Raw genomic sequence first — 27,949 nt, 5'->3', positions numbered from 1 at the left:
ACGCAGCCAATGCAAACGATGCCCAGCCTTCAGAGCCAAGTGCATTTACTGCGGGATCATGGGACACTTTAAAAAAGTTTGTAGACGCAAGCCCCGGAAAACATCAGTGAAGTACGTGACGCAGGACTCGGAAACAGAAGAAGGAGGAGGCGAAGAAGAAGACGACAGCCTGTTGTGCATTGACGACCAGGTCTTAGGTATAAACTGCTCCCGATCACGGAAACTGTTATGTGACCTATCCATTGGAGGGATTCAAGTCTCCATGGTGGCCGACTCAGATTCCCCAAATACCATCATACAATGTAGTGTTTGGGACTGAGACTTTGCGCAGATCAGAAGCATGCACCTTCGTCCCCCGTACATTCATCCAGTCACCTTCACAGGGGAACCCATTCCCATGGTGGGATTCCGTCCGCTGCTATTTGAATTCAAAGGCCACAGAGCAGAAGGGAAGCTGCATGTTGCTGAGAAAGGACCCTCAGTGTTGGGATGGGTGGATCAAGGTGAATTAGGAATTCAACTGAACCCTGGGGGCACCACACAAGTCGTGAAGACGAGCTTGGCAGGTTATGACGGCAATGCATGGAAATCAGACTTCCCGACGGTATTCGGAGGCACCATCGGCAAATTGACGAAGTTTACTCACAAAATATGCCTCAAGGAGGGGGCCAAACTGGTGAGCCATGAAGTACGGAACATTCCCTTCAATTGTAGAGATGCAGTGCAGCAAGTGCTACAACACTTGGAAGACAATGGAGTGATAGAGCCCATTGAGAGCGCAGAATGGCTGCCGCCTTTGGTTGTCGTCAGGAAACCAAAGGCATCTGAATTTCTGTCTCTACCTAAAGTTGCATTGAAGAAAAGATATTGGGAAATGGTAGGGCTAAACAGCTATAGAACGAGCAATGGTAGCATGTTGACTGGGAAGTTTTGTCAGGTTAAACCTCGACCCCATCTTGTATCTTATTAGGACATAATATCAAAACCCCTTGACTGCAAATTCTATTTCCAATTTAGAGCTGGTACCCTGCCCCTAAAATATTTCACTGCAAAATGGTCATCATTTGGAGACAATAAGTGCCTACACTGTGCTGAACAAGCAGAAACATACCCCCATATGTTCTTTGTGTGTCCTGCTTATGTTACTCCTCGAAAGATACTGATACTTGTATAGCGCACTACTCACCCGCAAGGGTCTCAAGGCGCTTGTACGAATACCGCTGTGGAACCTGTTGAAAACTAGTACGGTTTGGTGAACATTATCTGCGCCATCTTGCCTCTTCCCCTGATGCCACACTTTTTGTCGTGCGCACCCGCCATTTTAAGATGCCCTGATCAGAACGAACCCTCTTGCATGCCGCTGGCCCCTGACATAGCCCTTCACCCTCACCAAGCCCGCACGCTGACCAACCCCCCTGCTTGCACCTGCCTTGAATCATAAACCCCTCTTCAGCGCTGCTCTGCCCCAGGCCCTCATCCTGTTCCCAGCGCGACACCTCCCTTCTTCCCTTTCATGATCCCCGGCCCTTAGATGCAAACCCCCTTTTTCCCCGTGTGCCCGTTTGTCTTCCTCGTTCCCAGGCCGACACCCAGCTCTGCCGATACTGTTCCTTGCCCCTCCCCGTACAATAGAAAGCTTCCCCCATCAAGGGATCCCCTGGTTGATCAAAGCCCCCACCCCATGAGATCCGATCGAACCCCGCATTCCATGAATTGACGGAATATCCAGCTGCGCGATACTCATCACCTGTTGTGACCAGGATGGGGACCTCTACTGTAAATATGTGTGGGAACGGGCCCGGAGGGGGGTTTCCGGGAATGTCTTTCCGTACATCAAAGCTTTATCATGAGTGTGTAAACTGTAATAAAAACCGCAAACACTGTATATAAGGGGCCAGGCCTCAAACATAAGTTAGAGCACCTCAGAACGATACCTGCTGTCCGTTTTGCTGTGTTCTCCTCCGGAGAGAATAAAAAAACCTTGTTTCCTGCTTTCCAGTCTCCAGCGCCTGCCTCTTCATTTATTAAATAATTCGAGGGTCACAGAGGCAATACCGCCGGGCAAATATCGATTGTCCCCGACCCAAAACCTTTATTTTAACAATTGGCGTCCCAAGCGTGGGGCCCATCAGCGACTCGTGGATCCAGTGGGAGAGGTCCCGACGACAGAGTGAATGACTGCAACGATCGGGAGAGCTCTTGCCCAATAGACCCTCGTCTGGCAGCCGATCATCCGAACTTCACTAGTTCCGAACAGACCTCTCTCGAGTGATCTACGGTCCTGACTGGGGACCATTAGGAGTGCCGTGAGAAATACGAGAAAAAGAGGACGAACGGGCGCTGGATTCGGAAGACAAGAAACTGTCCATACGGTCCGGGTAAGGTCGTGTAAACACGACGGATTGCGAAAATAATTGATTGCTTGATTGTTTAAAAAAAAAAATATACTAGTATTACTCTTTGTTTGACCTATTTGGAGATTCACTGTCTGCACACGGAGAAACAGTAGGCTCCTTCTCTTTTGCAAACAGTGAAGGATAGGTAACGTAACCGTCGCGCCTATTTTTTTCCCCCCACTGACTCTATTATTTCTTAACGGTTTTTGGGAGACTCCCTCTCCCTCACTGATTAACTGGGTTCTTTGACCCCGAACTACTGTTCGCAGATTGTCTTCTGGAGATTCTCTGTCTGCAAACCGGAAACAACAGATTCCTCTTTGCGGATAGTGAAAGGGTAGAGGACGCAGACTTTTGCGCCCTACTTACTCTCCCCATTGATCTTACTCTATCTTATTTATTTATTGATTGTTTGATTGTTCCTCGTTATTTGTTACTTTTTGTTCATGAGGTATTCACTGCCTGCAAACAACGTAGAATAGGAATATTCTGTCTAGTCTTTGCACCTAGTGATAAGATAGGCAGTGCTGACTTTTTAGTCCCTCGTTACGAGCCGTCATGTCTGTCTTCTCCCCACTGATTGATAATTGGTTCAGCCCGGACCGTGTATTAGAGGTGGACCATATAGCTCCATTAGAAGGCACCCCTAATAAGGACATGTTCATAAACTATGGATTAGTTACCATAGCCTATAATAAATTGTGGCACAGGTATACCAAAGAAAGTCAAGACAAACAGTGGCCACTGGCAGGATCCTTTGACCTTGATAAAATAGAAACGTTGGAAATAGCCCTTCGCAATAATAAGACAACGCCTATTATGCTCGACAGTCTCGGTATGTGGCGCAGAGAGGCTATGCAACGACAGAGAAAAGATGAGGACAAACCAGGTAGAGAAATATACCGACAGGACAACCCCGGGACACCACGACCCAAAAGTTATCCCCCGACACAACGCAAAAGACGGCCAGACTTAGGGCAAGACCAATGCGCTTTTTGTAGATATGTCGGACACTGGAAAGCCCAATGCCCGACTCTACTGAGCGTGAGTAAGGGCAAAGGGCCGACAGGAATGACAGGCCAGCAGAATGAGAAAAAGCGCGAGACAAAGAAAAATCCGACTTGCACGGACAGACCAGACAGAACCACCGCGTTTGATTATGCCCGATGGCACAGGTTCCGCCAGAACGATTTCAGCGACATGTTCGAGTTTTCCTAGGTCGGACAATATAAAAACGGGAACCCAGCCTAGCTCTAAATTAACAGACGGAAAAAGATAATTTTGGCCAAATAATCACTGTTTTATGTTTGTCTTTGGATCTTGTGTGTCATACTTTTCTATTACCCCCGCCCGTCTGAGTTTATGTGTACGTAAATCTGCGTCATCCCCCTGCACGTGCTTCCATGTTACATAAACTATGTTAATAGAAATTTTAGCATAAAACAACCTGGAAAGAAAGAAATGGGAAACAAAATCAGTAAGCCACTGATAAACACGAACTTTTATTTTGACATAACAGGCAAAGAAAAACACAATAACGCTAGAAAAACAAGAACGGTAAACTGTAGAACTTGAAAATCAACAGAACATTCGTCCCCCCCCACCTTCTGGAACCTTCCAAAGCAGGGTAGGGTTACGGCTACGCCCAACCGGCGGCAACCCATATAAGGCGGGCCTTGCTGCCAACTCTTGGTCAGGAAATCTTAACGTATTGGGGAGCCGGAGGAGAGGAAGGGGCCAGCGGCCTGGGCAGTTACAGGTAGTCCCGCCACATGTCTCCTCGGCCAGCCGCAACGGGCCTGGATAGTCTCAGGTAGTCCCGCCACATGTCCCGAGAAGAACGAGACACCTCTTTATTTTCCCTTCCGTAACAGCCGCAGCAGCTCTGGACGGCGGGATGTCCTGCACGTACCTCCGCAACAATTTGTCCAAGTTGGGCTGGGAGGGAGAGGCGACGCGGACGAGCCTCTCCCACCTCCACGGATAGGAGGTCTCCCAGCCCCCGGCCCAACGCCGAACACCCCCAACCAGGCGATGGTGCCCCAATACTTGCGCAGCACCGAACGTGCAATGGTGCCCATATTTTCGGAACACCGAACCTGCAATGACTGCACCGATACTCGTGCCGCGCCGAATGCGCGCCACAGGTGGCCATACTCCCACAGCACTGAGCACACGACTTGGGGAGCACCGGATGGGGAGAGACCTTCGTGCGGGCCGATGAAAAAGAGCAGCATGGGGTGCACCGGAAGAAGGAGACGGCGCGAACGAGTCTCCCTCGCCCCCCAGGCGGGGGCATCACAGCTGCACCCCAGCCGAACGTCCCGCTTTCACAAAACAGAGCCATCTTCCTTTCACTCCGAAGGATCTCTTCCACTCTTGCAAACTCGACGAAAGTGGCCCCTGTAGGGCCCCAAAATGGCGTCTGGGTCCACTGGAAGGCGGGCCTCGGCCGCTAGAGTAACTTTGACCAGCAATATAACTCGGTGGCTCGCCCACCGGAGCACGAGCCCCCACCTCCGACAACATCTCCACAGCCTTGAAGATTCTACAAAGGTCCCCGAAGGAGCCCTCGGCCACTGCAGGCCTCCGGTAAGGGGCAACTGCCTTGATCGCCAACGAAATAAACATGACATTGCCACTCCTTCTGTTAGCATGAATTCTAGAACTGCCGAAAAGGACTCTGGTCCAACTGCCGGTTGTAGGAAACATTTTTCCCTGATGCTACTTCCGGACTAACCCGGCCCTGCCCAAAATGGCGCCGGTATCAATAGGAACTTACGAACACCTCGTGGTGTCCCTTTTCACTATACAAACTTAATGTTCTGATACATATATGACCCTTTGTACACTTGACGAGAAGAACGGAGAGCTCACTCGAGGAACATGTAAAAGGATCGCGTTAAAAATGATGATTATAAATGTACAATGTATTATATTTTTATAGCCGATGTATATCCTCGCTTATGATGCACGCGCACGGTATGCATATAGGAAATCTGATTGCAACTAGTATGACTATGCTTCTAAATTATGAAATAAACGCCCCCGAACCCCCCGGCCAACTGATAGACGTTCTGGTTTGCTACAAATGAATTGCTAAAACTTTCAGATGTTTTTATTGCTGCCAAACAACACCCCCCACTGTACGCACTTTAGCCATTGCCGTGCCCGGCCAAATACGACTGCACCCTTATGAATCCACATACTATGATCTCGCAAAAATAAAGGTCCTTTTTTTCAAAATGATGAACGGGTATTGCTTGCTTTATTTAAAATGTGGGATGGGCGGGAGAGTTCTTTTCTGTGCACCCTACTATGCTCTCTCTTTAAGGTTATTAAGAAGATGGCTGCCCAGCCCTGGAGGACGGATCGGATCGACAACACGACGCTCTGCCTTCAAAGTACGCGACTGACTCATGAACTCTCGCATGGAGGAAGACCTCGACTTCCAAGGATGGGTAAAACGAACGGTATAAATGAGGGAATGTAAAAGAAGGGTAAAATAAAACGATGTAAATGTTATAAAGTACGACGTTCAAAGGTATTAGGGAACAGAGCTGACCCAAGAACCGAAGAACCTTAGAACGTCACAGCGCTGAAGGAGGTTTAAGGATCCCGATAGTGAGATACATCTTTCGACTAGATACCTCGCACTAGACACCTCTGGTTCCCTTTTCACGTTTCCCCGCACACGACCTATAAGGACACACTGCCCCCCCCCCCCCCGACTCCAGAAACGATACCCCCGGGGATTCTACCCCGAGGAGGAAAGACGAGTATGAGGTAAGTAAAGGACTTTCGAATCCATGTATTGGATGTGCGCGAATGTTGTCCCCCTCCCCTCCCCTCTTTTTCCCTCCCTCTACAGGGTACATCAGGGGCCGCAACCAAGGTATGGCGAAGATCTGAAGCCTTGCCATGTCTAATACACGAAACAGACCAGCGCTGCAAGGTGGCACCTAAGCACGCCTGCAAACTACTCACGTAGCAAACAAACCTGTAGAACTAGTATGATCTGATGAAAAGTGATCACTCTTAACCCAGGCTGCGCGAATGAACCTATGTCACAGATGAATCAAAACTATGAGAGAATGTGCATGTGTGACTGAAGCATTGACTCAACGGGTCGAAGGACCGAGAATGCAAGAAAGTGCGACACAATGGTACTTCCCTTTTCTTTTTTCCTTTTTCTCGAAGCATGTCCCCTCTACCCTGTCTAATGCTCAAACTGCATGATTTCAAGATTCTAACGCAGACCCGTGAATGTCCTTTACTGTGTAATGCACTAAATAGCCTTCCTTAAATACACTGCCACTCTCTCTGTCGCACGTGTACTATTTAGCCTGCCGTTGCACTCTCTCTCTCTCTCTCTCTCTCTCTCTCTCTCTCTCTCTCTCTCTCTCTCTCTCTCTCTCTCACTCTCTCTCTCTCTCTCTCTCTCTTTCACACTCCCACTCTTCCGAGCGATTAGCCCCGAAATTGACAGACTGCCACCCCTAGCACACCACCCAATTGGCTTCAAATACCGCCGGTATTTGCTCAAAACTTGTCTTTAATAAAATCACCCTAATACTGTGTCACCACCTCTCCTTTCCGGAAATGTTTTGATGAAATCGAGAATTGGTCATAAAGGAAAGGACAGGTAAGCTGACTGAGGTTCCCTAAATCTGACCCGAAATGAGGGAACTACATGTCAACGGCTACTACTATGGAATAAAAGTGCCTCAGATAACGCGCCCCTCCCCGTCCCAAATTGTCGCGATACCCAAAACCATAAAGGTAACCGAAACCCCCCATCTTCTCAGGACGCTCCCAGTATTGCGTTCAGTTGCCCCCCCCCATCAACGTTTTCTATGTACCTAGGTGTCTTCCGATGAGACCCCTGTCTTCTCTAATTTAGTAATCTGGCCGCGAGAGGCTGCATAGGGACCAGAATGATGTTTTGCAAAGTTAAAGATTAGACCGGAGCAAAGAAAACCATTACACTGAGCCTTGTCGAAAGTGAAAATGTTTAGTTAAAGGGCAGAAGGCATTGAAGGTTTAGCCTATGTTCGTCCCTCAGCGAGAAGCCTATTAGTACCATGCGGTTAGCTCACACCACTTTTTATTAGCATTGCCCGGCTTACATTACAGAGGTGGGCCCCCATCAGATGACCTGTCGTGACTATATTAAACAGTTGTGAAGGAAAGCCATAGTAAACCCAGCAGGTCCACCATCGATCATTTATATGTATAGCGAACGTTCCTATCTTCATTTGCCTTGAGCTGGGAGAGAAATAGACTTATGTGGTTACTTTCCTCTACCAAATCTCTAAAAACTGTCTTTTCAAACTCCTTCAAGGGTACGGCTGTTGGAGGAAAGAAGGACCGGATGTGGGAGCACGTGGCCTGACTACGGACTGTGGAACGTCTGTGACATGGGCCAAGGCGAGACCGCGACAGAACAGAGCTACAGGACGAGGCACTACCTCCAACAAAGTGAGAAGAAAGGGCTAACCTGATGCCCCCGCTCTATGTTCGAATGTGTGCCGGAAGGTCCCCGCTCTCTAGACTCGGTCATGAGCCCGCCTATCTGAAGTCTCTCGTTCCCCTAGTTTGTTCCTGATTTGGCCTTGCTCCATCCCCCTTTTTCTCCGACCTACCCTATGGACTATGTTGTACACTCTTCTTCCACCTGAACTTTTGACTATTGATCCCAAAGGACACCGGGCGAGAAAGACCCTTTTTCTGACCAGAAACGCGAGGAAAGGGTCGTGCCCTGCAACACGGAACTTAGAATAGAGCTGGACTCGTAGCTCCACCGCCAGTGCTCCACAGTGCCAACGGAAGACGAAGAATTGCTGAAAGCTTACTAAACCTCGAACATTCCCGATCATTTCTGCCACGTCTCGTTTCTCTCCCAGCCAACATTGTATTGATTAGGTAACAATCCATCAGTTCGCCTTATGAAATGTACTCACTGCTCTGCATTGCATTACTATGACTTTCCTGCTAAACAAGATTATCAAAGTTTATCAAATAGGTCCGCCTCCTAAAAACTAGAAATCTCAAAATGTATTGTTTACAACTCTTTCATCCAGGGTTCCTACCGTTTTCTTTCTCATGCCCACCACAATAGAACCGAGTAGAAAATGAACCAGCAAGATGTCTTGAATATGTTAAAGGGAGGACTGTTGAAAACTAGTACGGTTTGGTGAACATTATCTGCGCCATCTTGCCTCTTCCCCTGATGCCACACTTTTTGTCGTGCGCACCCGCCATTTTAAGATGCCCTGATCAGAACGAACCCTCTTGCATGCCGCTGGCCCCTGACATAGCCCTTCACCCTCACCAAGCCCGCACGCTGACCAACCCCCCTGCTTGCACCTGCCTTGAATCATAAACCCCTCTTCAGCGCTGCTCTGCCCCAGGCCCTCATCCTGTTCCCAGCGCGACACCTCCCTTCTTCCCTTTCATGATCCCCGGCCCTTAGATGCAAACCCCCTTTTTCCCCGTGTGCCCGTTTGTCTTCCTCGTTCCCAGGCCGACACCCAGCTCTGCCGATACTGTTCCTTGCCCCTCCCCGTACAATAGAAAGCTTCCCCCATCAAGGGATCCCCTGGTTGATCAAAGCCCCCACCCCATGAGATCCGATCGAACCCCGCATTCCATGAATTGACGGAATATCCAGCTGCGCGATACTCATCACCTGTTGTGACCAGGATGGGGACCTCTACTGTAAATATGTGTGGGAACGGGCCCGGAGGGGGGTTTCCGGGAATGTCTTTCCGTACATCAAAGCTTTATCATGAGTGTGTAAACTGTAATAAAAACCGCAAACACTGTATATAAGGGGCCAGGCCTCAAACATAAGTTAGAGCACCTCAGAACGATACCTGCTGTCCGTTTTGCTGTGTTCTCCTCCGGAGAGAATAAAAAAACCTTGTTTACTGCTTTCCAGTCTCCAGCGCCTGCCTCTTCATTTATTAAATAATTCGAGGGTCACAGAGGCAATACCGCCGGGCAAATATCGATTGTCCCCGACCCAAAACCTTTATTTTAACAGAACCCATCCTGGCTTTCCCTGTGAGGTGTCCACTCCTGGGCACCCCCAAGGTGGAGTCCAGGCATCCTTAGCGTTGTGGGGGCCATTGTGGAGATTAAGCAAGCTATTGCCCAGAGTTGCAAAGTGGGACTCCATGATTGGAATAGGCACCGAGGCGAGAATTATCAGGTCCGTGGAATTTTTTAGCTCAAGATCCGCCGAGGCGGGGAATTGAACCCTAGTCCCGGGCTAGACCTCTGCATCAGGGTCTGCCGCTCTAACCATTGAGCCCACACTTCTCCACCTGGTTAGTGCCAATGTGTAAGAACCTGGGTACCAGGCAAGGCAGTGAAGATCTAAGAATCTTGAAGACCGAACCCCTTGCCTTGCTATGCTATTCCTCTAGCCAAATTCTTAAAGTGGATGTGGTGCATCAGATCAAAATCTGTAAAAATGTAAAACAATTTTGCTCCTTTGCAAGCTGGTTTCTCCTCCAATGAAACATCGATCTGATCTTTTTATTGGGTGCTATTTAAATCCTACTATATAGAGTTCCTGTCTGTTTGCATTTTAAAACATGTTTTATCAACTTTTTAACTTTCTAACTTTTTACCAACGACCAGTTTTTTACTGTATGCCTGATTTTACTTATTTTATGTGATCCCCTGCAGCAATAATATGGATAATTATGTATCTCGAGGTTTTCCACCCTCTGAGTTGTGGCTTTCTAAAAATTGCAAACGATGTTATTATTGTATATAGTGTATTCGATGTGATTTACTGGTGCCATCATTGATAAGGTTTTAGATTTTTAAACTTTAATGAAATGAGAATTTTGTATGTCCTTCCGAATATAGTAATTTGATAGATTAACTCTTTTGATGAAATTTGTACTTCGTGCTGTACTTGCTTTTATGACAACATTGTCGAAATAAAGCTTTTGATAAAAGCTTAGCGCCTTTCAAAAGGAGGCATTAATGTGGTTCATCAAGGAGAAATAATTTTATTTCTCCGAGTTTATTGCTCGGTCTGTGTGTGGTGAATTCTGAGGCACAAATAGAAGGAGCAAAACACCACCATGGCGCATGAGTGTCTGAGTTGGTGCACTGCTGCGGTTTAAGCACCAGCCCTAGGGAGAGCGCAGGGGTGCAGCCGTATTCTTGTAAATACAGCACATCCCTGCTCTTTTTAACCCTTTCGCTGCAGCGGCAATTCCGCCGCAGCGCTAAGGGGCGGGGGGGCCGCGCGGCGCTCCGACGCTGCTGACGAAACCGCTCCGTCACGCCCCTCAGGCGGGCTGTGCTTGTGACGGAGCGGTTCCGACACAGCCCCTGTGTGTGGTGAATTCTGAGGCACAAATAGAAGGAGCAAAACACCACCATGGCGCATGAGTGTCTGAGTTGGTGCACTGCTGCTGTTTAAGCACCAGCCCTAGGGAGAGCGCAGGGGTGCAGCCGTATTCTTGTAAATACAGCACATCCCTGCTCTTTTTAACCCTTTCGCTGCAGCGGCAATGCCGCCGCAGCGCTAAGGGGCGGGGGGGCCGCGCGGCGCTCCGACGCTGCTGACGGAACCGCTCCGTCACGCCCCTCAGGCGGGCTGTGCTTGTGACGGAGCGGTTCCGACACAGCCCCGCCCGCTCAATAGAACGCGGCGCGCAGGTGTGGCGAGCGGGCCATGACGGAACCGCTCCGTCACCAGCACAACCCACCCAAGGGGCGTGACGGAGCGGTTCTGCCACCAGCGTGGGAGGGCTTAAATGATGCAGCTCGGTGCAGCAAAATTGCTTGCTGGCTCCAGCTGCCTCTACTTACTGTCACTTGTTCACAGTAAGTTTGCCTTTGACCCTGTACAGCCCTCCGATGTATTTAGGTTCGGTTTGTGCTATATATACACCACATACATACATACATCTTACCTGCGCTGGATGCTGAGTGAATGCAAAGGATGCCGAGGAACATCAGTGGCAGCACAGAGGAGCCCCCCATCCTGGCCAACGGGTTACTCTGAAGATGTGTCTAGAAAAGAAGGAATGGATTTAAAGGGGAGTTTTAAAGAACAAAAGGAACTGAAAAGTGTATCTGATTCATGAAATCAAAGAATGACAGCTCGGCGTGGAATGACCAGGATTGAGGAGTGAAGAGAAGCAGGGCAAATGAGGGCCTAGGGAACAGGAAGGAAGGGGGAAGGGGGGAGGGTGTAAAGCAAGTGTGGGTGGAGAAGGGTGAGTGGAAGAAAACAGGAAGAGAGAGGATATGAATGAAAGCATGACGACAAAGGGGGTAATGTATGGAGGGCAGAATTGACGAAAAGCAATGAATATCTGAGGTAAGGAAAAGCAGAGGTGTGAAAAAGGGTTGTATTGAAGGAAGGGATTATTTGTTTTTATACAGTAGAACCAATACAAGCTGCTTCACCAAGATCTTATATACATATTCAGAAAAACACTCTGAATGATTGTGCAATTCACACCAATATCACTTGATGCACATGGGGTCTTTCCTGTTTTTGATTTAGAGACATATAAGTGAAGTGAACTTAGCCCTTTTGATGAGATAAGTACTTCTTTAGCTCTGCCTTTACTCCTTTATTGCAGGCCCGTCACTATTAAGCAGAGTTTCCTCTGCGCTGGCTAGTTATTCGGCCGCCAGGACCCGTCCCTCTTAATAATGACAAGAGGGATAAATCCAATCCCAGAGTGAAAGAGTTTGCGCATCTGTCTAAAGCTAATTAACGAAACAACCACCTCAAAGTGGACGGAATGGCCTAACTAATTCATTGTCGTTGACAGTCACAAGCCAAACGAGGCCTTTAATATTAGCTCTGGGAGGATACATTTTCAATTTAGCTTAAAAGTAAAAGATGCGAGGATATTTCATTGCCGGTTAATGCTCCAGACGGGCATAAAGAGAAAGAGTGAACTAGGGGGGCAGAGAGGAAGACAAAGGAAGATTCAGGTCCCCAGTCACAATGGCAAAGAGGGAAAAGTTAGCCATTTGCTCCCATAGGATTACCCATACATTTCGGGCACTTTCTGGAAAACTATGACAGAAATGATTTTTCCAGGCGTACTCCCTAACTTCAGGCGTCTTCCCCAACAGCCTAAGGACCCCTAGCATCAAGCCGATAAAAGAAAATAACTCTCTATAATCTAGCAGACCCAGACAGCTGCCCATTGAGCTCCATTCAGCAGTCCCTTGGAACTCTGATTAAAAGAGCTCCCTGGCTAAAAAGCAGAAAAGTGCGTGTGACGTTGTCAGTTTGCATCTTATCCAATCTTCTGGAAAGTAAAGACAGACTGAGACAGGCACCACATATTTTTATGTCCCATACTAATCTGTGGGAGAGAAAAGGTCTTTAGCAAGGGAGCAAAGGGGGAAATGTTGTCACAGTTTTCATGCTGGAGGGTGAGAAAATGCTTGTACTAAACTCACCCATTTATTCGCCCTATTCAGTTACTAATTCATCCATCTCACTTTGGACTAACACCTTGCAGGACTTTCCTGTACTACTGCAGGGTGCAGTTTGGGTGCAGTTGACATACACATTGATTCATTTTCAAGCTCTCTCACTCAGATATATTCCCATGAATACAGACACACACTCACTTGCCAAGCAATGGAGAAGTACTTTCATTTTTATAGGAGCCAAACCCATTAAAATGATCAAGCTTGGCTAAGGGCCTGATTACAAGTTTGGCGAGGCCATCGTAGCTGAAGTAGTTGTCCAACCGCCCGACCCCGGCGGTCTGACTGCCGTATTACGAGATTTTCAGATTGCTGTCGGAAAGACTGCAGGCAAACAGCTGACACGGCAGCGGTGGGAGGAAAGCAACAGTCATAGGGTGCTACAGAGGACCACGCAGCCATCCATATTAAAAGTTGGCTTTTCGAAGGGCTGACCATGGCGGTCGGACCGCCTGCTTTGAATCAGCAGAACTGAAGGATTTGCGGTGTATAGTCACTCCATTCCTGTTCTTCCCATCAGACTCCAATGTGGGCCCTTCCTCCAGGTCCCCCCTTCACAGCAGCACCTTCATCCCAAATATCACGACCCTGTTTGCCCCGACAAACAGGTAAGTCTGTTTGTACCATATACCCATTGACTGGACTGGCCACGTATGGCCAGACTTCGGCAATGGGTAGGTGGTATTGTTACACATGTATCGTGCATATGTGTACATTCGAGACGAGTAGTTGTAATGTACACATATGCATCGATCAATATGGAAATACATAGGGGCAGATTTATGAAGGCCTTGCGCCGCCGGTGCGTCATTTTTAACATGGGAAAAAGTGACGCACCGGCGGCGCAAGGCCTTCGTAAATAAGGCCCATAGACCGCTGCCAGGAACACTACCGTTGACCTCTTAATACGGCGGATGGGAGACAGCCGGTGCTGTGGTCTTCCAGAGACTGCAGCCGCGGCAGTTGGGCCATCGGACCACCAAACTCGTAATTTGGCCCTAAGTATTACTTTTAATGTCTACAGGCATTTTGTATCACATAACAGCAGTATTAACTTTGGCACACATCTGTTTACGTGATAAATCCAACACTGCTGACAAATTCACAGGGAAAATGTTTATGTGACACAATGAAAAGCAAAGAAGAGCATTAAAGCAACCCAGCGTTGTATCTGTGCTAGGGTGGGGGCAGCATGAGGGAGATGCCGCAGTAGTATGTTGCAGCCAATAACTTTCTTTCAAATCTGATTGAAAGGATGACAGGATAGCAGGGATTTTTTCTTTGGGCTGCCCGGCCTGGGAGAGCTTTTTTTGTTTATGAATGGGTATTCATGAAGTGGTGCACAGAATGAGGGCGCTAAGGAGGAATAGCAGCATCCGGAGTTTACTTGCTTTTAAGGGCCGGGCTATAAGGGGAAGCGCTCAAGATGTAAAGCACAATTTATCATTACTGATTGGGGAAACTGTGTGGGGCTGTATTTTACAACATCAGGTCATTTTGTTTACCTTTGATTGGGTGGGACCAGAGCTAGTTTGTGCTGGGAGAGTGAATACAGCAGATGTAGGTCAGTGGTTACAAGCAACACAACGTGGATTTTAGCTTATATGTAGGTCAACATGACATCCACGCTTGAGAGCTACATGGCCTGTCCATAGAAGTGGCAGTTAAAGGAACTGATGAGGAGAGGCAATACAATCTGGGAGTCTTGATTCCTTAACATTCACAAACCAGGTATTTTAATGTGCTTCCGTGATTGGCTATTTAACAAGCTAAATAAGAATGTGTGGTGATTAGCGAGATGTCCACAACACCACCAAGGATATGCCAATTTTAGAAATTAAGTGGTGAGATAAACAGTGAAATACAGACTTCGTCAAAACGAATCACCGGTCACCATTAGCTGTAAGAGACTTACTGCACAGTTGTGAAGGTGTGTCTATTGCAGACTGTCCAAGTTTACCTGATTGAATATCAAATTACTGGCCACACAGTTTTGGTAATAAGTATCTTAAAAACAGGTACTCTTACATCAGAACCCTCTGAAATATTTTCAGCTTACTGCAAATAATTCTAAGACTTTCAAAACACACTCCAACATGAATTGGAAGAGGATGAAGACTGCGTTGTCCATTATTCTAACAGTTGCCATCTGGTAAATGTATATCCCCTTCATCATACACTGGAACACAACTCACCAAATACCCTTTGGTATTCCCTCTCTGGTATGCAGTGGAAATCAACCATAGAATGTTCCTGTGCTGCGCCCCTCCGGTCTGCCCAATGTCATCTCTCCAAGAATGGTCCTTTAATATCCATCTCTTACCTGCACTGGACTCGCACCCATACAGTGCCACTTTGGGCTACCTTCTCTTTTCTGCACTCAATCATCCCCCTAGAATACCCACTTACCCATCACCCGTAGAATGTCGCCCTGGTGTGTCCTCTGTGGTAAGCCTCAGACATCATCCCAGAATACCCATTATTAAGTCTGCCCCTCAGGTGACCCTCTCTCTTCTGCATGCAACAGTCACCCACAGAATACTCCTCTGCTGTACTCTCTCGCCCTCTCTGGACTATCACCCCTAGAAGGTCCGTTTCGTGCCCTGGTTGGAACTCACAGGTCCATTACCAACTGAATGTCCCTATGGAATGCCTGTGCTGGTCTGCACTGGCGCATCCCTTCTAGTATTGCCACGTCTGTGTGTCTTCTATGCTCTACTATCGATCACCACCCCTAGAATGCATGCCCCTCGAGGTTGCCATATCTCGTCTTCACTGGACCATCACCCATATGATGCCTCGCTGGTGTACCCTGTCTAGTCTTGATGGGACCAACACCCATAGAATGCCCCAGGGGCATGTTCTTTCTGGTCTGCACTAGACACTCGACCGTACAATGTCTCCCTGGTGTGCCCTCTCTGGTCTGCACTCACCATCACCCATAAAATGTACCCCTGGTGTGCCCTCTCTGGTCTGCACTCAACCATCACCCATAAAATGTCCCCCTGGTGTGCCCTCCCTGGACTCCACTGGGCCATCACCCTTAGCATAACCCTCTGGTAGTGTCCCCTCTCCAGTGCACATCCCTCTGCTGGATACTCACGCCTGTCACTGGAGATCTGGTAGAACCTCTCCACGTGCGGCTGTCTCTGCTGAGGTGCAGTGATGGGGGATGGAGCAGAGTCTAGCCGCACCTGCACTCAGGGACGCAGGGGCACCAGCTCTCAGCTCAGCATCAGCGGCTGCAGCGCCCTATTTATGGAGAACGCTGAAGCGGCAAAATGCAGAAATTCCCGTTTTGGCACTTTGATTCTAATCTCGTGTCTCTTCTTGGGAACAGGGTGTGGACATCGGTGCAGAGACAGAATGATGGATTGACCGGATCCAGTGTCACAACAATTATATGTCTACACTATTTGCCTAGAGGCTGACTAGTTTGGTGCCTAAGTTCGTGACAGACACCTAATCACCTCTGGTAGCCGAGAAATATAAAACATAATGGGACAAGGTCATGATGACTACCCCGTCTCTTTGCACAACCAACGCTTGTCTCTTAGGGCTAATTCCAGATGTTATTACTATTCAACCCGATCTCCCTTATTCAAACGAGATTAAGAACCAGCGGCAACCCTCCGAGTAACTGCCACACGTTTGGAAGATGCATTAACCTATTGAGCTACCTTACCTTCTCAGCTGATGGGGTCCCCGAGACCTGCCCGGCAGACTCATTGCAAAAGTCTGTGGCAGGATTGTGCCGTTTTAAATGTGTATATGACGAATTAGAAATGTATTTTGATGATATATATTGCATTGTGTTGCATGGTATGATTGTTGGTTGCATGTTTTTTTGGTTTTTGACCAAAGTCTAAGTTATTCTACAAAAAATGTTACTTAAAGAGCTACTTAGGGAGCATGCATGACTTTATTGTGTTAGTGCTGGGAAAAGGCTGAGTTCTAGCACAGGCAGCCCGGAAGGATCGTGTAAATTTACAGTGCCAGACAGTCCAGGGTCGGACTGGAAAATGAAATAGGCCTGGGCACCGAAATAAAAGTGGCTCTCATTAGAGAATTAGATAGCTAAGAAATTGACCCATGTATGCAAATTGGGGCATTTTTGAACTTGTAAAGACACAGGGCCATATTTATGAAAGGGTTGTATCGCTTTTGTACCACGCATCGGGGTGCATGATCGACGCAACCTGTAAATCTGATTTATCAAGACCCGCAAAGCCACCTTGCGTGAGTTGATAATTACAGAATAATGAAAACACGGTGCAAATCGCTGTGTTTCGTTTCTTTGCCCCAAGAAGGTGTTCCATGGGTGTTGCATCGGTGGTCCCATGCAACAATAATGGAATTCAATACAGTCCCAGGTTTACCACGTGGTAGAACTGGGAATTTGCCAAAACTGAGGAGTAAAAAGGAGAAATATGTTTGTTTCACCTTACTTTTTCCTCTTTTTCTATGTGTGCTGCATTTTGAAGCACAAATAGAAAGAGGAAAAGGCCTCAGGGGATTGCTTTTGTGCAAGAAGGAGCCCCTTCATCTACAAAAACAATCCTGCTTACAACGCAGGCACCCTTACAGAATGGTGCAAGAGTGCCTTCATTGGAGCTAGGCAGCACATTGTGCACCAGCGTTGGGAAAAGGCAGGAATGTGCCGTATTATGTTAAATACAGCACATCCCTGCCCTTTCTCTGACTTGCTGTGCTGCACTACATGATATATTGGAAAATATGCCAGTGTTTCATAGGGAATGGCAAACTGCATGGATTTGAGCTTGCTGGTGGCAATGTATGTTTTATTATCAAGGAAATTAACAGTAAAAACTGGCCCACTAGACAATGAAACAGGCCCACAAACAGCCAAAAATAGCCCACACAGTCTGACCTATCAGCTCAACCCACTGGGCACTGTTTGATTGCCAGTTCGACCATGGCTGCCAATTGACAAGGGCTCTCAAAGACTAGGTGAGTTATGCCCACAAGTGCTCATTTGAGTGGCAGTGCCTGAAGGGAAGTATTAAGAACACATCGCTGCTGGCCACGTCACCCATAGAATGATATAGATGGTACAGCAACCTCAGTGCTTCTCCTCTACTGGTAATTATTGAGCAATTTTGTCTGTAAGGGATTTCCTAGAGAAACAAGGGTAGTCCCCTCACTAATATTACCACATATGGTATAGGCTGTAGTCAAGAAGGTGACATAAGGGACGAGCAGGTATGGTTGGGCCTTTTTTGCCATTTTAATTTTGTTTGGCGTTTAGCTTTGGTCGTTTTGGGGACTTAATAAGCAACAACAGATTCAGTCTGGTGTAAGGGGCTTTTGTGGTTAACCTAAGATTTGAAAATAATTCCCTAACAGACTATTACTGGGGGTCATGGGAAGGCAGAGCACAGGTGCCAGACGAGTTTCTGCCATTACCCCACCTTCTGCCTTACACAGGAAACTTACCAAGATAAGGAATGGTGGATCTTCATTCGCTTTAGACTCCTGATGAGGTCCCAAATATTCCTAGAGGTACTTTTCCCCCATGCTGTCCAACAGCAGGCTAGGTTCAAGTCTTGGCCAACCACCAACACCCATGTCTGCCCTGTTGTCACGAGCAAAGACACCTAAATGACGCCAATCACTCCCTCCAACTTACGCCCCAGCATCTTCGACCACTGGACAACTCCTTAACTTAGTTTTTAACCAAGTTTTCAGTGATATATACATACATTACCTACTGGCGGTCGCCAGTAGATAGTTATAGTTAGGACCTATTTTCTATAGGAAATCTGCAACATTCTATTCCTGAAATCTTTGGCGCCGACTGCCGAATCTTCGTGAAATTTTCAAAACTTGTGGGGCGCTCCGGTCCACTCCTATCCTGAAAGTTTGGGGGTGATTCATCAAGCGGGGGCAGAGAAAAAAGGGGGGTCCCAAAACGTGTTTTCCCCATGGTATTTCCCATAGGAAATTTTCGACACGGCTACAGCCCAAACGGAATTAAACTACATTTTGCAAAAAGGTAGCCCTTGGTTCAGAAAGCAACCTTTTTTTAAAATGGTGTAAATCCGTTCAGTAGTTCCTGAGAAATTAAAAAAAAAGTGGTGAAAAAATCATTTTCCCATAGGAAACTTTAGACACTGATATAGCAAAAACTGCTGAACGGAATTACACCAAATTTGGCAAAAAAAGGTACTGCTTTTCTCAGAAAGCGACCTTCTTAAAAATGGTGTAAATCCATTCAGTAGTTTTTGAGAAATTAAGGATTAAAGATAGTGATATCTATGGCCGCGGAGGATCCGCGCACCCTCCGTACCCCCTCCTGATCACGAACTGCATGCTAATTGGCTGTCAACACTCCAAACCAGGAAGTGTTGGCAGCCATCTTGTGCCTCGGTAGAACCAAGGCACAAAAAATCAGTAAAACTAAGGTGAAAAACGCAAAAAGGGGGCAGGGTAGAAACACCCTGACCCCCTAGGCCTGCTTAGGGAGTCCCACAAGGACCCCCAGGGCCCAATTTTTTTTTTAAATCACCAAAATCAGCACAGGGTGAGTGGATCCTGCTGCGATTTTTTTTTTTTTTTAAACTAAGCGCCGACTCCTGCCCTTCGTTAGTATTTAGCCCCTGGGGGGCCAAGTCCTGGGGCAATATATTTAATGTAATGGGGGACCCGAAGCTGTCCCCCCAGCCCTGGGGGCAGCCACCCCGAGGCTTTTCTTGAATATGTGGGGGGGCTCTCAGCCCCCTCAGCCCCGGGGACTGCCACCCCCGGGGTTACAACGGAGCTCTGTGGCGCTTACTGGAGGTACCTAGTGGGCTAGTTGGACCCTAGGGACCCTCAGGATTCAAGGGGACTTAATCTCCCAACTTCAAACGGCCACAGAGCGTGTTTGCGCAGTGGTGAAGGGAGGGGACTGGGCATGTGGTGACGTGTGCAGACACGTCCTGTGGCTCGTTCCTAAGGGCTCCGGGGGTCAACTAGCCCACCAGGTACTTCCAGGAAGCGCCACTTTGCTGCGTTGCAGAGAGGTGGCCTAGGCCGAGCCCCTTTTTACACCTCTCTGGAACGCAGCTCTGTGGTGCTTACTGGAGGTACCTAGTGGGCTAGTGGGACACCAGGGACCTCAGGATTCAAGGGGACTTTATCCCCCAACCTAAAAGGCCCACAGGGCGTGTTTGCACACATGTCACCTCAGGCTCTCCCCATCCCTTTGCCAGTGTGCAAACGCACCCGTGGCGCATTTTAAGAGGTAGTTTTATTCCCCCTGCGCTATTATATACTAGGGGCTTACAGAGGAGGTCATGCTAATCACAGGGGGGCCCCTAGTGTATGTAGGTGTTTTCAATGTATTCTAAGGGTCTTTTAACATAGCACTGGCTCTAAGACTGGTTAGTCAGACTCAGTTCCCCTCAGTACCCGACTGAAAAAGTGGAGGGTACAGGATGATTTTGCAACAAGGCTTCTTTATGCTCCTCTGTTTGTTCTTTTTGCACGTCTTGCTTCTTCCTGCACTTTTCTTCATCTTTGATGACTTCTATTGCATTTTCTGCATTTCTTTTGCTTCTTTCTGTGCTTTTTTTCTCCTTTCTTCACATGTCCTATCTCTGTAGGCATTGGTAGAAACTAGCATTTAAAAAACCTTAGAAATTCACTGAAAAAACATAGGTTTCAGGCACTTTATAGTTAGGAATTAGCATTTAAAAAACCTTAGAAATTCACTGAAAAAACCATAGGTTTTAGGGACAGTTATAGTTAGTTGGACATTTCACTCATACAAAACCATTGAAATTCCCCCATGTTAGAAGCGGCTGTCTCTAGTTGGCAGAGGTATACACTTCTGACAAATAGGGACACACCTTTTCTAGTCAGGGCAAGGGGATCACACACTTAGATAACCCCTGCTCACCCCCTTGGTAGCTTGGCAAAGCAGACAGGCTTATCTCAGAGGCAGTGCGTTAAGCATTTATGACCACATACAGTAATAAAGTGAATACACTACAAATGGACACGACACAGTAGTATTATAAAAATAAGGATTTTTATATAAGGCTTAGCACAAGACCAAATAACGAAAAAATATACCACAATCTTAATAAATACTCTTGGAAGGAAAAATAATAGTTCAAGCAAGGTTTCTTCTTAGCACAAAGTCTTTAGTAACAAAAGCAACTCTTCTTCTTTAAAACACAGTTCTTGGCAACAATGTAACCCACACGGGAGTCACACGACGTCGAGGCAAAGTTAATCCAAAGGTTCGGCGTCGACCGCGAGGAGCGCTACGTCAAGCCCGGAGTCGCACAGACCCCAACAACACAGTACCTTGGAAAAGTGAAGCACTCGATGATCAGCGGCGTCGAGATGTCCAGCGTCGCGTCTTCGGTGTCGATCGGGCCTCGGAGTCGGGGCGATCTGCAGCGGCGTCGACCGAAGTCAGACAGGAGCAGCGCTCACGAGATGAAGCAGGATGCGGCGTCGTCGTCGATGTTGATGTTGCAAGAATGAGCAGCGCTCACGGCGTCGAGAGGGCTCGAGGTCGATGCGATCAGAGGCGGCGTCGACACAGGGTCACTTGGAGCTGGAGCCGAACTCGCTACTCACTGGCGTCGCTACTGGCGTCGATCGGGCCCGGCGGCCGGCGTCAAAGGTGCGGGACACTGGAGCCGTTACTCACGATGTCGAACTGGATTCGGCGGCGTCCGTCGGCGTCGAGATTGCTGGATTCTTCAGAGGTGCTGGATTTCAGGTTCCAGCAACAAGCACTTTCAGCAAACAAATGAAGTCCTTTGGCCCTGTGACTTCAACAGGAGGCTGGCACTCTTCCAACCCTTGGAGATTTTCTTAGCAAAGTTTGAGAGTACACACACAGTTCCTCTCTCCTGGTTCCTTGGCAAAAATAAAGAAGCAACTGCAGGATTCCCCCAACAAACAGAATTCTGGCAGAAGGGGTAAGCAGTCCTTGGATCAGCAGGCTTCTTGTCCTTGGTTCAGGTTTCCTTGTCAGAAGTGATCTAAATTCTTGGTTCAGGGGTCCTTCTCTTATACCCCTTTTTGGCTTTGATCCTTTTGTCCATGCAGGGGAATTTCCCCCATCTCGGGTTTGTTGTGGGTGTTGCCAGGCCTAGGCACCTGGCCTATTCACGGTGCAGGGCAGAGTCTTCAGCCGCCCAGCAGGAGCAGAGCCAGCATTGTCACTGGCAGGGGCAGGGCCATCAGTTGCCCGGCAGGAGGTGGGGCCAGGAAAGTCCCTGGCAGGCACAGAGTCATCAGTCGCCTGGCAGGGGGGCGGAGCCAGCATTGTATCAGGCAGGGCAGGCTATCAGGAGCTACTCTTCCCCTACTCCCAATGCAAATGCCCCACTCACCCCACACTGACTCATTCAGACCTCTGGAGCCACCCAGCTCCTGTCACACGCACACCAGAACCAGCAGAGACCGGTAGACAGTTAGACAAGAAAATAGCTACTTTCTAAAAGGGCTATTTTCAAACACAGAGTCCAAAAACCATCCACCCAAACGGATGCGTTATTAAACCCTGAGTTCAGGGATACCAAACTCGACATTGCACCATGCTCCCCGAGCCTGCTAGGATTATAGCATTAATAATCCTGGCAGCCCATTCTAACTGATGGAGAGCAGGTAACCTTACAATAGTGAAAAACGAATATGGCTGTAATTCACTATTAGGACATGCCAACCTTGTCAGGCTTGTCCTACCTTATGCTCACAATGCACCCTGCCCTTGGGCCTACCATAGGGGTGACTAACATGAAGTTAAGGGAAGGTTTAGGGACTGGCAAGTAGGTGTACTGGCGCAGTCCTCGTGACAGTCAGACTGCACGTGGTCTAGCAATGGTAGACCTTCAGACATACTTTTACTAGGCCGCTCTTGTGGGTGGCACAACAGGTGCTGCAAGCCCAATAGCAGCATTTGTATTTACAAGCCCTGGCACTCCTGGTGCACTCTACTAGGGACTGACAGTAAACCAAATAAGCCAAACATGGAATTCAATCAATACAGTAATTTCACATAGGGAGCACTTGCACTGTGGCACTGATCAGCAGTGGCACAGTGCCCAAAGCAATATACCAGCAAAAAACATCGTAAACAGAGGAGGCAAACAGAAAAAATGGAGGAGAGACTCATGCCAATGATGTCAGGTCTAACACGTGTCCCCTCCAGCTGAAATGTGGGGAGAACTACCCTTACCCTAGGGAGTCCTCATCACTAAGGTCGGAAGAATCTGGACAGACCATCAGCATTGGCGTGATCTGTGCCAGGGCGGTGTTCCACCGTGAAGTCCATCCCCTGTAGGGAAATGGACCACCTCAACAGCTTTGGATTCTCACCCCTCATTTGCATCAACCATCTGAGGGGCCTGTGGTCTGTCTGAACCCGGAAGTGAGTCCCAAACCGGTAGGGTCTTAGCTTCTTCAGTGCCCAGACCACAGCAAATGCTTCTCTCTCTATCGCACTCCACCTCTGTTCCCTGGGAAGTAACCTCCTGCTGATGAAGGCTACAGGTAAGTCTCGGCCCTCTTCATTCACCTGAGCTAGAACAGCCCCCACGCCATGCTCTGAAGCGTCCGTCTGGACAACAAATTCTTTAGAAAAGTCGGGTGCCTGGAGTATGGGTGCTGTGCACATTGCAGTTTTCAGGGTGTCAAAGGCCGTCTGACAGGCGTCAGTCCAGATCACAAGTCTTGGCTGCTTCCTGGAAGTCAGCGAAGTCAAGGGGTGCACAATGGTACCATAATCCTTGACAAACCTCCTGTAATAGCCCGTGAGACCCAAGAAGGCTCTCACCTGAGTCTGGGTTTTGGGCGGTGCCCATGCCAGGATGGTATCAATCTTGGGTTGCAGGGGGGCCACCTTGCCACTCCCTACTTGGTGCCCCAAGTACACCACTGAACCCTGCCCAATCTGGCACTTACTGGCTTTGATTGTGAGGCCTGCTCTGCGCAGGGCCAACAACACTTCCTGGAGGTGGCGCAAGTGTTCCTCCCAGCTGGCGCTGAACACTGCGATGTCGTCCAGGTAGGCGGCACTGAAATCCTCCAGTCCAGCCAAGACCTGGTTGACCAACCTCTGGAAGGTGGCAGGGGCATTCTTCATCCCAAAGGGCATAACCCGGAACTGGTAGTGCCCATCTGGTGTGGAGAATGCTGACCTCTCTTTTGCCCCATCAGTCAAGGCGATCTGCCAGTACCCAGACGTTAGATCAAACGTACTAAGGTACCGGGCAGCCCCTAACCGATCTATGAGCTCATCAGCTCTGGGGATGGGGTGCGCGTCAGTCTTGGTGACTGAATTGAGTCCTCGGTAATCCACACAGAACCGAAGTTCCGGTGCGGCACCATGCGCTGCAGCCTTTGGGACCAAGACCACTGGGCTGGCCCAAGGACTGCTAGAGGACTCAACCACCCCTAAGGCAATCATTTTGGAGACCTCCTCCTTGATGTATGCTCTGACCTTGTCAGTCACTCTGTAAGCCTTGTGCTTCACAGGAGTGCTGTCCCCGGTGTCCACATCATGGACACACCACTGAGTGACACCAGGAATCAAGGAAAACAGATCAGGGAATTGTCCCAACAATTGGCGACAATCCTGCTGCTGTTCAGGGGTCAGTGTGTCAGAGAGGACAACACCATCCACTGACCCATCTTGCTCTTTTGCATACAGGAGGTCAGGAAGAGGCTCACTCTCCTCCTCCATTCCAGCATCTGTAGCTAGGAGCATGCCCACTTCGGACCTTTCTAAGTGGGGCTTCAAACGGTTGACATGCAGGACCCGCAAGGAGTTCCTGGGAGACTTTAAGTCCACCATGTAGGTGACATCGCTCTTTTTCTCCACAACCTCAAATGGTCCAGTCCACCTGTCCTTGAGCGCACAAGGTTCCACAGGGGACATGACCCAAACTTTCTGTCCAGGCTGAAGCTCTACCAGAGTGGCCTTCTGGTCGTACCACCGCTTCATCTCTTCCTGGCTGGCTTCAGATTTGCCTGAGCAAGATCTCTGAAGCGCCTAGTCTGGTTCCTAAAGGCCAGCATGTAACTGTATACATCCTGGGGAGGTTTCCTGGGAGATTGCTCCCAGCCTTCTTTGACCAGACTCAAAGGTCCTCTTACCGGGTGTCCATACAAAAGCTCAAAGGGGCTGAACCCTAGAGACTTCTGTGGCACCTCACGGTAAGCAAACAACAGGAATGGCAAGAGGACGTCCCATTTACGCCTCATTGGTTCTTCAAGACCCATAATCATGCCTTTAAGGGTACGGTTGAATCTCTCAACCAACCCATTACCTTGAGGGTGGTAAGGAGTGGTGAACTTGTAGGTTACCCCACACTCCTTCCACAGAGACTTCATATAGTTGGAAATGAAGTTGGTGCACCGGTCTGACACCACCTCTCTGGGGAACCCCATTCGGGAAAAAACACCCATCAGTGCCCGTCCCACCACAGGGGCCGTCACTATTCTGAGAGGGATGGCTTCCGGGTACCGTGTGGCATGATCCACCAAGACCAGGATGAACCCGTTGCCCATGGCTGTCTTGGGGTCCAGGGGTCCAGGGGCCCAACAATGTCAATCCCCACCCGGTCAAAGGGGGTACTGACCACGGGAAAAGGTTGGAGGGGAGCCTTCTGCTTCCGCCCGCTTTTCCCACTTGCCTGGCAAGTTTGACAGGTCTTGCAATGGATATCTGTATCCCTTCTCATCTGAGGCCAATAAAAATGGGTGACAAGCCTGTCATAGGTCTTGTCCTGCCCCAGATGTCCAGCTAACGGAACGTCATGAGCCAAACCCAGTAGGAAGGCTCTGAAGCGCTGGGGTACCACCAGCACACGGGCTGACCCAGGCTCAGCAGCCTTAGGCTCGCTATACAGGAGATCGTTCTCCCAGTAGACCAAATGTGACCCTGACTGATCACCTGTTGTCTGGGTTGAGGCCTGCTGCCTCATACCCACAAGAGAAGGGCACACTTTCTGTTCTGCACAAAATTCTTCCCTGGAGGGACCACCATCCTGCTGCCAGTGGGTCAGCTCGGGCAGGTCTCCCAGTTCAGCAACTTGTTCACCTGTGGGTTCCAGGGCATACCCCTCAAGGTCTGCCTCCTCCTGGACCACGGGAACTACGGGGGACGGTTTCCCGCGCCCCCTGCCTCTTCTCTTCACAGCTGGGTCCTGGGCCATACTTTCAGGCTCCAGAACCCCATCAACACCCTTACTTGCTGTCATGAATCGAGTGGTTGCACACACCCACTCTGGCACACCCAACATTTTCAAATGTGTCTCCCTCTCCACCTTAGCCCAAGGGGAGTCTTCCAAATCATTGCCCAGGAGACAATCAACAGGCATGGCGGGCCTTACAGCAACTTGAAGAGTACCTGAAACTCCCCCCCGTTCAAAGGGAACCTGAGCTACCTTACACTCTCTCTGGGAGTTGTCAGCAGCTATCACAGGGTAGAATGCGTGGGGAACAACCTGCTCTCTGGACACCAAGTGACACTTGACAGCTGTCACACTCGCTCCGGTGTCTCTGAGAGCTTCCACTCTATGGCCATTAATGGTCACCCACTGCCTATATTTCTTAGTGTTACTAGGCAGAGGGGGTGGAGGGACCAATTCCATGTCTCCTAGAGAGACCAGGGACATCTCTGCGGGACCCTCCCCACCATGGGCAACCATCTCCTCCCCTCCCAGGGCTACGCTCGCCAACTGACGGGGTGGTGCACTGGGTGGTGCACTAAAGTTCTTCAAGGGACACTGAGGATCATAAAAACGGTGTCCCACCTGCTTACAAGCGAAGCAGGTCATTGGGCCCCTATGACCAGGTTTACCTGGCGGGGCCTCTGATTTCTTCACAGGGGGAGGCTGGGAACCCTTCCCTTGGTTCCCTTGGGGATTACTTTGGGGCCCTTTCTGGAACTCCCTCTGTTTACCCTTGTCCCCCCCACTCTTCTGCTGGGGACCCTGCCCACCTTTGGCTGAGTCTCCCACTGGACCCTTGTGGACCCTGGTACTGACCCAGCGGTCCGCCTCCTCAGCAAGTTTTCTAGGGTTAGATATCTTGCTATCAATAAGGTGCTGGCGCAGCTCTGGAAAACAGTTATTAGACAAGTGCTCCCAAGCAAACAAATCATAAAGAGCATCATAACTTTCCACTTTGCTGCCCTTTACCCAACCATCCATGGCTCTGCAAAAATATGACACATATTCCACCCACGTAGTACCAGGCAACTTCTTACATTCTCTAAAGGCCTGTCTGTACTTTTCTGGGGTTAGGCCATACCTTAACATTAAAGCATCTTTTTATATGAGTATAAGACATCCTATCCTCAACAGGCATGTCTAACAGGGTATCTCTTCCCTCATTCACAAAGCGACCCCACAACCCCGCTCCCCAATCCTTCTCAGGGACCCGGTGGGCCAACAATGCTAACTCATATGCTTTAAACCATTGACCAATATCTTTATTCTTCTGAAAATCTTTGATCACATCTTTGGGAAAATAAAACCTACTTTCTGCAGGCACAGATGGGATGCTGCCACCAGAGGGATTCAATTCTAATTCTTTAGCTTTGAGCTCCAACTCCCTCAACCTGTTATCACGCTCCAAAGCTAACTTCTCTCTTTCAAATTCCAACCTTTTGATCTCCAGATCAGCTTCTCTCCTGCCTCTTGCATTCTCTATCTCCAACTGCCCATTTATATTAAGTTTTGCCATTTCCATGTTGTATGCTCGCTCCTTCGCCCTTTCTTCTCTCTCTTCAGGAGAGAGACCTTTGGAGGAAACACTGCTGCCAGGAGGGGAGGGGGGCCCATTCACTGGCACCTCCTCTTCCCCTTCCCCTGTCGGTACCACCACCGGATCAGAGGAATCTCTGGCCTCTACCCAGGCCTGCAATGCTTTGAGATATTCTGGTTTGTTTTTGCAGCCTGTGGTAGGAACTTTAAATTGCTTGCAAAAGGATTTCAGATCCTTTAACTGATAGTCGTTGATCTTACTCCTATCAAATTCCTCCACAACAACAACAGGGGCAGTGACTCCGGCATCACTCATGGTCA

At 48.8% G+C, this 27,949-nt stretch overlaps 1 protein-coding gene across 1 annotated transcript in view; it reads right to left on the bottom strand.

The window, feature by feature from the left end:
* The window catches only part of LOC144752653 (uncharacterized), a 197,837-nt gene that overhangs the window by 143,696 nt on the left and 26,192 nt on the right, over nt 1-27,949 (bottom strand). The window contains exon 4 of the mRNA XM_078640528.1: nt 11,342-11,441. Coding sequence (XP_078496654.1) covers nt 11,342-11,441 — 100 coding nt within the window. The remainder of the gene's footprint in view (nt 1-11,341; nt 11,442-27,949) is intronic.

This window comes from Lissotriton helveticus, chromosome 5_1 (assembly GCF_964261635.1).
Source record: "Lissotriton helveticus chromosome 5_1, aLisHel1.1, whole genome shotgun sequence".
Lineage (NCBI taxonomy): Eukaryota > Metazoa > Chordata > Amphibia > Caudata > Salamandridae > Lissotriton > Lissotriton helveticus.
Note: the sequence above shows the minus strand (reverse complement) of the source record. Positions and strands in the feature narration are given on the sequence as shown.